This window comes from Pristis pectinata, chromosome 12, assembly GCF_009764475.1.
Source record: "Pristis pectinata isolate sPriPec2 chromosome 12, sPriPec2.1.pri, whole genome shotgun sequence".
NCBI classification, from domain to species: Eukaryota; Metazoa; Chordata; class Chondrichthyes; order Rhinopristiformes; family Pristidae; genus Pristis; species Pristis pectinata.
Genome location: NC_067416.1, coordinates 43646950 through 43661783, shown reverse-complemented (window position 1 = coordinate 43661783; position 14834 = coordinate 43646950). Strand labels below are relative to the sequence as shown.

The 14834-nt window shown below is 40.8% G+C and overlaps 1 protein-coding gene across 1 annotated transcript in view; it reads left to right on the top strand.

Annotated features, from left to right (window-relative positions):
- Positions 1-14834, top strand: part of dna2 (DNA replication helicase/nuclease 2) — a 127290-nt gene that overhangs the window by 81585 nt on the left and 30871 nt on the right. Inside the window, exon 12 of the mRNA XM_052027435.1 lies at positions 275-391. Coding sequence (XP_051883395.1) covers positions 275-391 — 117 coding nt within the window. The remainder of the gene's footprint in view (positions 1-274; positions 392-14834) is intronic.

Sequence of the window (14834 nt, the reverse complement as noted above, 5' to 3'; positions counted from 1 at the left end):
ACCTGCCACATTATTGTTTAATCTGTTATAACTTTAATAAAGTTAAGCACATGTAAAGAAACACATCTAGTTTAAATTTTCAGTCTTGGGGGAATATTTCATTGTGGTTGAAAAATGCGATAATAAGAGAGGGAGCTCTCCTACTAGCACTGCTGTCAAGTTTCATTGAGTGACAATGTTCAAGCCCACTTCATGATGCTTTCCACTGTTGAGTTATTTTTTTGGAGTGTTCTATTTCGATTGGGGGATTCTAAAACTTTACTTTGCTGTTCAGGAATCTCTCCAGGCTGCCTCCAGAAACTGTCTTCAGACTTGATCAGGACGAAGGAGTTGGAAATATGAGTGCTCATTTAGGAAATCTTTCCAAATTGATGGAAAAATCGGTAATCAGGTAAGTCACTGCCACAAAGCAGGTATTGCAATGTAAATTATGAACTGTGCTTATCCACAGGGATAGCCAGTTCTCTGGCTAATGAGTGCATTATTATCTGAACATCAAACAGCCGTAACCCAAGTTAGATGCAAGGCATAATTTCAATGTTTACTTGTAGGTATGAAACTTAGATATGCAGTCCTTTTCCTCCTCCTCAGGTAGTCTTTCCTGATTGAAGATTACTTGCTGTTGTGGGTTCTGAGGTAGCTCATGAGGTCAATGTTGGAACTGCAAACTCTTCCATAAATGGGCAGGAAATGGTGGACAGGCAGGTGAGAAGAGATGTGTTCCTCCCACCAGTTGCACAGGGCCCCCAATGCTTGGCCTCGATTCCATCTTGAATGCACCTACTCCATGTTGAGTAGTCATGGGCTAAAGTTCCCAAAAGTTCATGGGGTTTTGTACTTCGAGAGGTTTGAGCACATCCTTGACTCTTTCTCTGGCTTGATAATTCTTCCCATGACAGAACTTGGAATAGTGTGTCATGAGAACATAAGAAATAGGAGCAGGAGTAGGCCATCTGGCCCGTCGAGCCTGCTCTGCAATTCAATAAAATCGTGGCTGATCTGGCCATGGACTCAGATCCATCTACTTGTCTTTTCCCCATAACCCTTAATTCCCCTATTGTATCTTAAATACGTTTAATGAGGTAGCGTCTACTGTGTCCCTGGGCAGAGAATTCGACAGATTCACTACTATCTGGGAAAAGCAGTTTCTCCTTGTCTCTGTCCTAAATCTATTACCCTGAATCTTGAGGCTATGTCCCCTAGTTCTAGTCTCACCTGCCAGTGGAAACAACCTTCCTGCCTCTATCTTGTCTATCTTTTTCATAATTTTATATGTTTCTGTAAGATCCCCTCTCATTCTTCTGAATCCTAGTGAGTGTAGCCCCAGGTGACTCAATCTCTCCTCATAGGCTAACCCTCTCATCTCTGCAGTCAACCTGGGGTACCTCCTCTGCATCACCTCCAAAGCCAGTATATCCTTCCTCAAGTAAGAAGACCAGAACTGCATGCAGTACTCCAGGTACAGCCTCACCGGTACCCTGTACGGTCGCAGCATAAATTCCACGCTCTTAAATTCAATAGCAATGAAGGCCAACAGTCCATCTGCCTTCTTGATAACCTGTTGCACCTGCAAACCAACCTTCTGTGATTCATACACAAGCACTCCCAAGTCCCTCTGCACAACAGCATGCTGCAATCTTTCACCGTTTAAATAATAATCTGATCTTTTATTTTTCCTTCCAAAGTGGATGAACTCACATCTACCAACATTGTACTCCATCTGCCAGACCCTTGCCCACTCACTTAACCTATCTATATCTCTCTGCAGACCCTCCGCATCCTCTCTACAATTTGCCTTTCCACTCAATTTAGTGTCATCATCAAACTTAGATACACTACACTCGGTCCCCTCTTCCAAATGGTTAATGTATATTGTGAACAGTTGTGGGCCCAGCACCAACCCCTGTGGCACCCCGCTCACCACTGATTGCCAACCAGAGAAACACCCATTTATCCCAACTCTCTGTGTTCTATTGGTTAACTAATCCTCTATCCATGCTAATACATTACCCCCAACTCCCATGCATCCTTATCTTTTGAATAAGCCTTTTTTCAAATATCTTCTGGAAATCCAAGTATACAGTATCCACCTGCTCCCTTCTATCCACTATGCTCATTATATCCTCAAAGAACTCCAGTAAGTTTGCCAAACAGGACCTGCCCTTCCTGAATCCATGCTGTATCTGCCTGATGGAACCACTTCTATCCAGATGTCTCACTATTTCTTCCTTAATGATAGCTTCAAGCATTTTCCCGACTACAGACATTAAGCTAACTGGCCTATAGTTACCTGCCTTTTGCCTACATCCTTTTTTAAACAGTGGCATGACATTTGCTGTCTTCCAATCCGCCGGGACCTGCCCAGAGTCCAGAGAATTTTGGTAAACTATCTCTACTATATTGCCTCTACTATAATTTCTGCCATTTCTTTCAGTACCCTGGGATGCATCCCATCAGGACCAGGGGACTTGTCTACCTTTAGGCCCACTGGTTTGCTCATCACTACCTCTTTAGTGACAGTGATTGTATTGAGGTCCTCACCTCCCATCGCATCCATAACATCTCTCTTTGGCATGTTAGATGTGTCCTCCACCGTGAAGACCAACACAAAATAGTCGTTCAAGGCCTCAGCCATTTCCACATCACCCAATATTAATTCCCCCTTCTCAGCTTCCAAGGGACCTACCTTCACTTTTGCCACCCTTTTCCACTTTTACATAATTATAGAAACTTCTACTATCCGTTTTCATATTTTGTGCTAGTTTCCTTTAATAATTTATCTTTCCTTTCCTTATTGCTTGCTTAGTTGCTTTTTGCCTGTTTAGGGTGTCTGGCATTAGGTGTACAAAGAATGTAAAACAAAAACAGAAATATAAACTGTGAATGGTGTCTTTAGACTGTTGAGATGAGCAAATATTTGGCTGATAAAATCTAATACAGACATTTCAGTTGAAAGGGAGAGAAGAGGCAATATAAATTATATGGATCTTAAGGGGAGCAGGAACAGAGGGACTGGTGTGTATGCACAGATGTTTGGAGCTGGGAGATAAAGTGAGAAGCTATTAAACAAGTATGAGATTCTTGGGTTCATAAATTGAGGGGTAATATATTAAAGAAGAGTTGGGCAAAATCTATATAAAATGCTGGTTAGGCCTTCATTGGTTCAAGTTCTTGGGTTAAGTATAGATGTCAAGGGCACAGATTTTGTAGAATTGTACTAGGATACGTACTTCAATTAGGTAGATAGAGTGGAGAAGTTGAATGTATTTGCTTTTGAGATAAAAATGTTAATACACGGAGTGCTGATTGAATATTGTGTAAGTTGGGAATTTGGTGGGCAGTGATCTCATTCTAAAGTTTAGTACTGTATAGTTTTGCATTGAGAATTTAGCTTCCTGTTTACAGTTATTGTCAGTAACGATATATTTGAATAGATGGTAATTGTTGGAAGTTGAACTAGTACTTGGAAAACTTGAAAAATAGATGCTGCCTGATGTTTCCAGCATTTTCTGAGTTTAGAAGTGTTGAGTAGGCTTAAAGCTGTGTAGAAATAGGTTTTACTGACGCAGAGGATAAAATTTGGGAGTTTGGTGACTGTAAGAATTTTGTACAGAAAAGGAGATATTTCTTTGTGTCTTCAATACTTGCTGTGGTAGGAAGTATTTAAACATAGTGCTGCTTTAACTTTTATAAATTAATTCAAAGATTAGATATCAAAAAAATAGGAGCATACACAAATAAGAATAAAAACAAGATGCACATAATATTCAGCATTTGTGGAGAGTAAAACAATGTTTCAGGTCAGTAATCTTTCATTAGAAATGAGCAAATTTAGAAGTGAATCAAGTTTTCACTTGTATTCCAGATTTGCAAAATTTGCTTTTGAAGACTTGTTAGGAATGGTAGATTAGGGTGTTGTTGCTCATGTGAGGCGAAAGTTGTAAATTTGAAGAGAGAAGATAAACTAATAGTGCAGTCTAATGATATGGGTAACAATATAAGCAAATGTTCCAGGACAGGACAGCATTTATGGTAATAGTGTTGCTGCAAAAAGAGATATTGGAAATATCATAAGACATTGTACAAAAACATAATGTGACAGATGAATTAATGGCACAAATACAGATAAATGAGATTGATGTAATAGCTGTGAGATGAATATTCCAGGGTAGTTAGTGAAAGGGTGGAGGAGGTGGGGTTGTGTTGGCGCTGGGGTAGCTGTGTCAGCAATAGAATCAGTTTGGGTAGTGATACACAAAAAGCACCAAATATTTTGTTTGACAGATTTGATCAAGTCATAGTTGGATCGACATGAGGGAACTTAAATCTTAAAGAAGTAGTCCTGAGGATATATTCATGTTGTGCATCAGGAACAGTTTTTATTAGAGCACTGTGTTGCCAACCAACTGGAGAGAGTGCAGAGGAGATATACCAGAATGTAGCCTGGGATTGGATGTTTCAGTTATTGGTGGGGTGGGTGGGGAGGGGGGCGCGGGGAGCAGAGGAGGCTGAAGAGGGACCTGAGAGAGGTATACAAAATTGAGGGGCATAGGATAGATAGTGAGAAACTTATCCCAATAACAGATATGTCTAAAAGCAGAGGACGTAAGTTTAAGGTGAGGAGAAGGAAGGTTAGTTTTTCTTTGTCCAGAAGGTCATTGCAATCTAGAACCCGGTGCTGGAGAAGGTTTTGGAGGCAGGCTCTCAGAACACTTAAAAAGTATTGGGATGAGCATTTAAACACTAATGTAGGGAAGACTATTGACCAACTGCTGGTAACTGGGTTAGTATAGATGAGTGCTTCATACTCAGCATGGATATGTTGAACAAAGGGGCCTGTTTCTGTGCGATGTGAGCTATGACACTATCTAGCGAACAAGCTGCTCTAGGTCTAATGAGGCAGGATTAATTCATAATCTTATGATGAATTCTCTGGAGAAGAGTGAATATGGTAGAATAACATAGAACAATTCAGGCCCACAAAGCTGTGCCGAACATGTCCCAACGTTAGAGACCCATAGCCCTCTATTTTTCTCAGCTCCATGTACCTATCCAAAAGTCTCTTAAAAGTCCCAATTACCTGTCCCCAGCCCATACCCCTCCAGACCTCTCTCGTCCATGTATCTATTCAATTTACTCTTAAAAGTTAAGAGCGAGCCTGCATTTACCACATCAGATGGCAACCCATTCCACATTCTCACCACTCTTTGAGTGAAGAAGTTCCCTTTAATGTTCCCCCTAAACCTTTCCCCTTTCACCCTAAAGCCATGTCCTCTCGTACTTACGTACCTCCATCGGGTCCCCCGTCATCCTCCATCGTTCCAAGGAGAAAAGGCCGAGTTCCCTCAACCTGCTTTCATAAGGCATGCTCTGCAATCCAGGCAGCATCCTTGTAAGTCTCCTCTGAACCCTTTCTGTGGCTTCCACATCCTTCCTGTAGTGAGGTGACCAGAACTGAGCACAGTACTCCAAGTGGGGTATGACCAAGGTCCTATATAGCTGCAAAAATACCTTCTGGCTCCTAAATTCTATTCCACGATTGATGAAGAACAATACACCATATGCCTTCTTAACCACAGAGTTAACCTGTGCAGCTGCTTTGAGCGTCCTATGGACTCTGACCCCAAGATCCCTCTGATCCTCCACACTGCTAAGTCTTACCATTAGTACCATACTCTGCCATCATATTTGACCTACCAAAATGAATCACTTCACACTTATCTGGGTTGAATTCTATCTGCCACTTCTCAGCCCAGCTTTGCATCCTATCTATGTTCCTCTGTAACCTCTGACAGCCCTCCATACTATCCACAACACCCCCAACCTTTGTGTCATCTGCAAATTTACTAACCCATTCCTCCACTTCCTCATCCAGGTCGTTTATAAAAATCACAAAGAGTAAGGGTCCCAGAACAGATCACCAACTTCCATGCAGAATACCACCTGTCAACAACCACTCTTTGCCTTATGTGGGCCAGCCAGTTCTGGATCCACAATGCAATGACCCCTTGGATCCCATGCCTCCTTACTTTCTCAATAAGCCTTGCATGGGGTACCTTATCAAATGCCTTGCTGAAATCCATATACACTAAATCTACTGCTCTCCCTTCATCGATGTGTTTAGTCACATCCTCAGAAAATTCAATCAGGCTTGTAAAGCAGGACCTGCCCTTGACAAAGCCATGCTGACTATTCCTAATCATATTATACCTCTGCAAATGTTCATAAATCCTGCCTCTCAGGATCTTCTCCATCAGCTTACCAACCACTGAAGTAAGACTCACTGGTCTATGATTTCCTGGGCTATCTCTACTCCCTTTCTTGAATAAGGAAACAACATCTGCAGCCCTCCAATCCTTTGGAACCTCTCCCGTCTCCATTGATGATGCAAAGATCATCGCCAGAGGCTCCGCAATCTCCTCCCTCACCTCCCACAGCAGCCTGGGGTACATCTCATCTAGTCCCGGCGACTTATCCAACCTGATGCTTTCCAAACGTTCCAGCACCTCCTCCTCCTTAATGCGTACATGCTCAAGCTTTCCAGCCTGCTGCAAGTCCTCACTACAGTCACCCAGATCTTTTTCCATAGTGAATACTGATGTAAAGTATTCATTAAATACCTCTGCTATTTCTTCCGGATCCATACACACTTTACAACTGTTGCACTTTAATAAGTCCTATTCTTTCGCATCTTATCCTCTTGCTGTTCACATACTTGTAGAATGCCTTGGGGTTTTCCTTAATCCTGCCTGCCAAGGCCTTCTCATGTCCCCTTCTGGCTCTCCTAATTTCCTTCTTAAACTCCTTCCTGTTAGCCTCGTTAGTAATGTTAGATCTCTAACATTACCTGCTCTCCAAATCTTAAATCAGATTTAAGATTTCACATTCTTAAATCTGAAAGGAATGTTTTAAACTTGAAGGCTATTCCATAGGGTTGAAGGGGGTAAAGTAGCTTGGTAAATTAGATATGATGCAAATAAATATTTTGCAGAATTGGAAGTGAGGGCTTTAAAAGTTTAAAAAAAACAGGAGGCCTGAGGATTGGGAGAATTTTAAAATGGTAGGGAAGAGGAAACTAGGTTAAGATACTTTAAAAGATTCTCTAAGGGCCTAAAGAGGAAAAAAAAATTAGCAAAAGTAAATGTTAATCCTGCAGAAGCCATAGCAAGGGAATTAGTAATTGGAAATAAGGCAAGTAGCAGACAAGCTTAAACATATTTTACATGTCTGCTCAGTAGGAGACCTAAAAGCATACCAATAATAAAAAGTAGCAGGGGGAGAAAAGAAAGTGAGGAAATAAGAGTAATTAATATTACCAGAAGAAAGGTATTAGGCAAAGTTCTATTTCACCCACTGAAAGGATAGATCCTGGTGACAGCAAGATCAGTAATCAGAATGACTCTTGGGGCCAAAATGTGGATGTTCCAGGTATGGTCTCCAAGGCAAACTAATGAGACTAAGGACTGGCAAACCCCCAGATCTGTTGGTTTGCATCTTGTGGTTGTAAAACAGATGAGTCACAGAGTCAGACTGCATGGAATCAGGCACTTTGGCCCAACTCTAATCTGATATTGGTATTGGTTTATTATTGTCACTTGTACCGAGATACAGTGAAAAACTTGTTCTTACAAACCGATCGTACAGGTCAATTCATTACACAGTGCAGTTACATTGAGTCCGTACAGAGTGCAATGCTGTAGTACAGGTAAAAACAATAACAGTACAAAGTGTCACAGCTACAGAGATAGGGCAGTGCAATAAGTTGCGAGGCCACAACAAGGTAGATCGTGAGGTCATAGTTCATCTCATTGTATAAGCGAACTGTTCAATAGTCTTATCACAGTGGGGTAGAAGCTGTCATTAGGTCTGGTGGTACATGCCTTCAGGCTCCTGTATCTTCTACCCGATGGAAGAAGAGAGAAGAGAGAATGTCCCGGGTAGGTGGGGTCTTTGATTATGCTGGCTGCTTCACCAAGACAGCAAGAGGTAAAGACAGAGTCCAAGGAGGGGAGGCTGGTGTCCGTGATGTGCTGGGCTGTGTCCACAACTCTCTGCAGTTTCTTGCGGTCCTGGGCAGAGCAGTTGCCGTACCAAGCCGTGATACATCCAGATAGGATGCTTTCTATGGTGCATCTGTAAAAGTTGGTGACAGTCAAAAGGGACAAACCAAATTTCTTTAGCCACCTGAGGAAGTAGAGGCGCTGGTGAGCTTTCTTGGCCATGGCATCTACATGATTTGACTAGGACAGGCTGTTGGTGATGTTTACTCCCAGGAACTTGGAGCTTTTAACCCTCTCGACCTCAGCACCATTGATGTGGACAGCTGCATGTACACCGCGCCCTTTCCTGAAGTCAATGACCAGCTCTTTTGTTGACATTGAGGACAAGGTTGTTGTCATGACACCATTCCACTAAGCTCTCTATCTCCTTCCTGTACTCTGACTCATCGCTGTTTGAGATACGGCCTACAACGGTGGTATCATCTGCAAACTTGTGGATGGAGCTAGAGCAGAATCTGGCCACACAGTCATGAGTATATAGGGAGTAGAGTAGAGGGCTGAGGACACAGCCTTGTGAGGCACCAGTGTTGAGAATAATCGTGTCAGAGGTATTGCTGCCTATCCTCACTGATTGCGGTCTGTTTGTTAGAAAGTCAAGGATCCAGTTACAGAGGGAGGTATTGAGTCCTAGGTCTCGGAGTTTAGTGACGAGCTTACTTGGGATTATTCTATTGAAGGCAGAGCTATAGTCAATAAACAATAGTCTAACGTAGGTGTCTTTACTGTCCAGATGCTCCAGAGCTGAGTGTAGGGCCAGGGAAATGACATCCACTGTAGACCTGTTTCAGCGATAGGTGAATTGCAATGGGTCCAGGTTGTCTGGTAGGCTAGATCTGATGCGTGCTATGACCAGCCTCTCAAAGCACTTCATGGTGGTGGATGTCAGAGCCACTGGTTGGTAGTCATTGAGGCATGTTACCTTGCTTTTCTTCTGTACCGGGATGATGGTGGTCTTCTTAAAACAGGAGGGAACCTGAGCTTGAAGCAGGGAGAGGTTAAATATGTCCGCAAATTCTTCTGCCAGCTGATCAGCACAATATCTGAGCGCACGGACACCATCTGGGCCAGGTGCTTTCCTCGTGTTCACTCTCCGGAAGACTGATCTTATGTCCTCCACTGTGATCACAGGTTCAGCTTCATTGGTGGCTGTCAGGGTGGATGGTGACAGTCCACTTCCCTTCTGTTCAAAACGCGCATAGAATGCGTCAAGTTAATCCAAAAGGGATGCACTGTTGTTAGCTATGCAGCCCAACTTCGTCTTGTAGCATTATGGCATGTAAGCCCTGCTATAACTGACGGCTGGTCAGGGACTCTATTTTGAGTTGGTATTGCCTCTTAGCATCCCTAATAGCTTTCTGAAGGTCATACCTCGATTTCTTGTACAAGATTTGCCACTGAACAAGATGCCTACCTGAGCTATTCCCTTTTGCCTGTGTTTGATTCATATCCCTCTAAATCTTTCCTATCCATGTGCCCTCCCAAATGTATTTTAAGGTGGTAGTTGTACATGCCCCTAACACTTCCCATGGCGGCTCGTTCCAGATACCCACCACCACCTGTGTGGAAAAGCTTTCCCCTTGTCATCCCGAAATTAATTTTCCCCTACTGTCCGCTGTAAGTAACACAGTGCCACGAAGTCGATTGGAACAAATACCTTTATTAGCAGTGCACCGCTAGGAGAATTCTCTTCAGCACTCACTAAGAGTCGCTTCCCAAGTTCTCCCCGCACAAAGGGCAGACTGACATTTATACAGGAATTGTCACGCACATCCCATGCATACGGCGCCGCGAGTTTCTTTCAAGCTATAGAGATCCCGAGACAGCTATCACACCTCTTGTCTTAGTATAATTGAGTTATAATCAAGGCATTCAAAGGCAGGTATCACCCTTTATTGTTTAGACCAAGCCTCCACCTTGATGTTAATTACACCCAGTATCGCCACAGTCTGACATAACGGAATGGTCCATTACCCGAAACAAAGGCAGTTAACATACTTAACATTCCAACTTAACTAATGGGTCAGCAGCTTGCTAGTCCTTGCTAGAGAAATATAAATGCATATATATATATTTTTTGTTTACCAGTTATAGGTATGGTTGCAATTCTTAACCCTTCACTTCCTCACCCTCAGGTCCCTTTTAAATCTTTCCCATCTAACCTTAAACACATACCCCCTAGTATGAGACTCTCCTACCTTGGGTAAAAGACTGGTCATTCACCTTAGCTATGCCCTTTGTGATTTTATAAACTTGTGTAACGTCATGTTCCAGGGAAGATAGCTCTACTCTATCCAATTTCTCCCTATAACTCGAGTTATCCAGTAGCAACAACATCCTTGTGAATGCTTTCTGCACCCTTACCAGCTTAATGACAACCTTAGAATAGTGAAGCAACAAGAATTGCACACAATACTTCATTTTCAGTTTCACCAACATCTTGTACAGCTGTAAAATGACATTCCAACTCCTCTACTCATGCCCTGACTGATGAAGTGATGAATTGCTACCTTCACCCTGTCTACCAATATCACCACTTTCAGTCGACTATGTACTTGTACCCCAGGTCTCTCTGTTCAACAACACTCTCCAGAGTCCTGTGTAACTATGCAAGTCTTGTCCTGGTTTAACTTCCAAAATGCAACACTTTGCTTTTCCCTGCATTAAATTGCATCTGCCATTCCTTTGCTCACTTTCCCAGTTGATCGAGATCGAATAATAGAGTCACAAAGCATGGAATCAGGCCCTTCAGCCCATCTGGTCCAGGCTGACTAAGACACCCTTCTAAGTTAGTCCCATTTGCCCATGTTTGACCCATATCCCTCTAAACTTTTCCTATCCATTTAACTGTCCCAGTATTGTCCGAATGTTGTTAATGTAAGGGGTGGCCACAATCAAGACTCCAGAATGGTGTGTTGCCTCTCTGGTACAGGACATTCTTGGGGGGGGGGGGGGAGCTTCCTAACTCTGTCCTCTTTACAAGAGACAGGGTCAGATAGGGGTTCCTATCTTCCTGTCCTCTTTGCTCCTATCCTTGTCCATGACAATGCTAAAGGTTAGGGAGTGATGATCACTGTCCCAAACAGAGGGCTCATCCTGGATTTGTACCCGAGACCTTTTGCACACTCGGAAATTCAAACCCAAAGCTTCAAACCCAATTCATACCCTTAGACTAACAGGCTCCTTCATTGGTAGGGGTGTTGATTACAAGAGTAAGGAAGTCATGCAACAGCTATGTAAAACATTAGTCAGATTGCATTTGGAGTATTGTGTGCAGTTCTAGATGCCCCATTAGAGGAAGGATGTGGAGACTGTGGAAAGGTGCAGAAGAGGTTTATCAGGATGCTGCCTGGATTAGAAGGTATGATCTATAAGGACAGGTAGAACAAACTTGCGTTGTTCTCCCTGGAGCGTCGGAGACTGAGGGGAGACCTGATGGAGGTTTTTAAAATTATGAGAGGCTTAGATAGGGCAGATTGTCAGAATCTTTTCTCCAGGGTAGAAATGTCAAACACCAGAGGGCATGCTTTTAAGGTTAAAGAGGGGAAGTTTAAAGGCAATGTGAGGGGCAAGTTTTTTTACACGGGGAGTGGCAGGTGCCTGAAATGGGTTACCAGGGGTAGTAGCAGAGGCAGGCAGTTTCGTGGAGTTAAGGTGACTTTTAGATAGACACATGAATATGCAGGGAAAGGAGGGATATAGGTGATACATGGGAGGAGGACGCTTAGTATAAATTGGCATCAACATTGTGGGTCAAATGGCCTGTCCAGTGCTGTGTATGTACCTGCCTCAACCGCTTCCACTGGCAGCTCATTCCACGTACTGACCACCCTCTAGGTGAAAATGTTGACCCTCAGGCTCCTATTAAATCCTTTCTCTCTTACCCTAAACCTATGTCCTCTAGTTCTTGGTTCCCCAACCCTGGGAAGAATACCGTGTGCATGTGCCTCTTATACACTGATCCTGTTGTAATCTAGATCTTTTGTAATCTTTGGTGATCTTCATCAATTTTGTTGTCATCTGCAAACTTACTCTCTTTACAATATTTTTATTAAATCCATGAAAAAAGAGTATATGCATCAAAAAAGAGTAAAAATCCTACTGAATACGTTGTGTTAAATCATATTTAAGATCTCAATAATAATCACATGTGATAGTTAATAAAGGAAAAATTGAGATACTTTATTATAAAAAAATTTACTCCCACTACCAAAAACCAAAGCTGTTTGATTAAAAAAAAACAAGGAAAAGCCCTTGAAACGTAACAATGTCAGCCAATGTCTGTATTTTAGTCACCAGATCAAAGATTTTGAAAATAGTTCAAAAAAGGTCCCCACAGGGTTTGAAAGTTTGAAAGTTAGATTCAAAATCTGAACAACGAATCTTCTCTAGATTCAGGTATAACGTAACATCCCGTAACCATTGAGCATGAGTAGGCCAAGTAAATTCCTTACATTTAAGCAACACAGCTCTCCTGGCTATAAAAGAAATAAAAAGCCAGAATGTGTAAACCAGAAGCCTTCAAAGTTATATCTTTTTCTCCAATGATCCCAAATAATGCAGTCAAAGGATTAACTTTAAAATTTATTTTGAAAAGTACAGAAGTAGTTTGATGGATCTCTGTCCAATATTTTTTAAGACTCTGACACATCCAGAACATGTGAATTAAAGAAGCTACTCCGTTATTGCATTTGTCACAGTAAGGAGATGTATCGGAATAAAAACGGGATAGTTTATCTTTAGACAAGTGAGCTCTATGGACCACTTTAAACTGAAGGAGAGAATGACGGGTGCATAATGATGAAGTATTAACCAATTTAAAAATTTCATTCCAAGTTTCCTCAGAAATTGACATCTGCAAATCTTCTTCCCAAGCGTTTTTAATTTTATCTAGTAGCACCTTACTCATTCCTAGTAACCTATCATAAATATTAGATATTGAGCCATCGTGAAAAGGTTTCAAATTAAAGATTACATCTAATAAATTTTTATCAGGACTCAAAAGAATGTAATTGAGATCGAAGAAAATCTCTAATTTGTAAATATCGGAAAAAATGAGTTTTTGGTAAATTATACTTGGTAGACAATTGTTCAAACGAAGAAAGGTTTCCTCCAACAAACAGATCCTGAAAACAAGTAATACCTAATTTGTCCCACTCTTTAAAAGCTACATCAGTCATAGAAGGTTTAAAAAAATAATTAGAGAAAATGCGACTGGACAAAGAAAAACTCAATAAACCAAAATATTTTCTAAATTGTAACCAAATCCTCAAAGCATAATTAACTACTAAATTTAGTTTATTTAATGATATAGGAAGTGAAGAACCAAGCAGAGAAATAATAGAAAATTTTTTAAGAGCGTTAGCTTCCAAAGAAACCCATACTGGACAAGCCTCTTGATTAATGTAATGTAACCAAAACGTAAGATTTCATATATTGACTGCCCAGTAATAAAACCTAAAGTTAGGTAAAGCTAGACCTCTTCTTTTTAACCTTCTGAAGGTGAATTTCATTTAGTCTAGGATGTTTATTATTCCATATGTAGGAAGATATAATTGAATCAAGAGAGTCAAAGAAAGGCTTAGGAGTAAAAACAGATAAAGTCTGAAATAGATATATAAATTTAGGTAAAATACTCATTTTAATAGCATTAATTCTGCCAATCAATGGTATAGAAAGGGGTGACCAACTTGATAAAACCCTTTTCACATAATGCAGTAAGGTGAAAAAATTTTCTTTAAATAAATGTTTATAATTTTTTAGTAATTGACACCCCCAGATAGGTAAAATGATTTCTTACAATTTTAAAAGGAATGTTAATATCAAATGGTACCAGGTTATTCAGAGGAAAAAGTTCACTCTTGTGTAAGTTCAATTTGTATCCTGAAAAATGACTAAAGCGAGAAAGTAAAGAAAGCATGGGAGGTAATGAGGCTTCAACATTAGATATAAAAAGCAATAAATCATCAGAATATAATGAAACTTTATGGTTAATACCTCTTCTGGAGATACCAATGATTTCTCTAGATTCTCGTAGAGAAATAGCTGAAGGTTCTAAGGCCAAATCAAAGAGCCAAGGGCTCAAAGGACATCCCTGTCTGGTTCCACGTTGAAGTTTAAAAGATTTAGAATTTTGAAAATTAGTAAGAACTTGAGCAGAAGGGGATAAATAAAGTAATTTAATCCATTGGATAAAATCGGGCCTAAAGTTAAATTTCTTTAAAGTTTTAAATAAGTAATTCCATTCAATCTGATCAAAGGCCTTCTCAGCATCTAGAGATATCACACATTCCAGTATTTCCTTAGAGGGAGAATAGATAATATTCAATAAACGAATATTAAAGTGAGAATATCGATTTTTAATAAAACCAGTCTGATCATCGGGTATAATTGAAGGTAAAATATTTTCCAATCTATGAGCTAGAACTTTAGATAAAATTTTAACATCCACATTAAGTAACAAAATTGGTCTGTAGGAAGCACATTCCGTTGGGTTCTTATTTTTTTAAGAATAAGTGAAATAGAGGCTTCATAAGAAGATTGTGGTAATCTACCCAATTTAAAAGAATCCGAAAAAACAGCACATAAATGAGGTATAAGCAAAGAGGAAAAGGCCTTATAGAAGAACTCTCCAGGAAATGCATCAGGACCCCGAGTCTTTCCATAATGTAAAGATCGCACAACCTCGGCAATTTCCTCATATGTAATAGATTGATCCAACTGTTTTCGATTTTCAGTAGAAAGTGTAGGAATGTTTAATTGTTCAAAGAAATTATT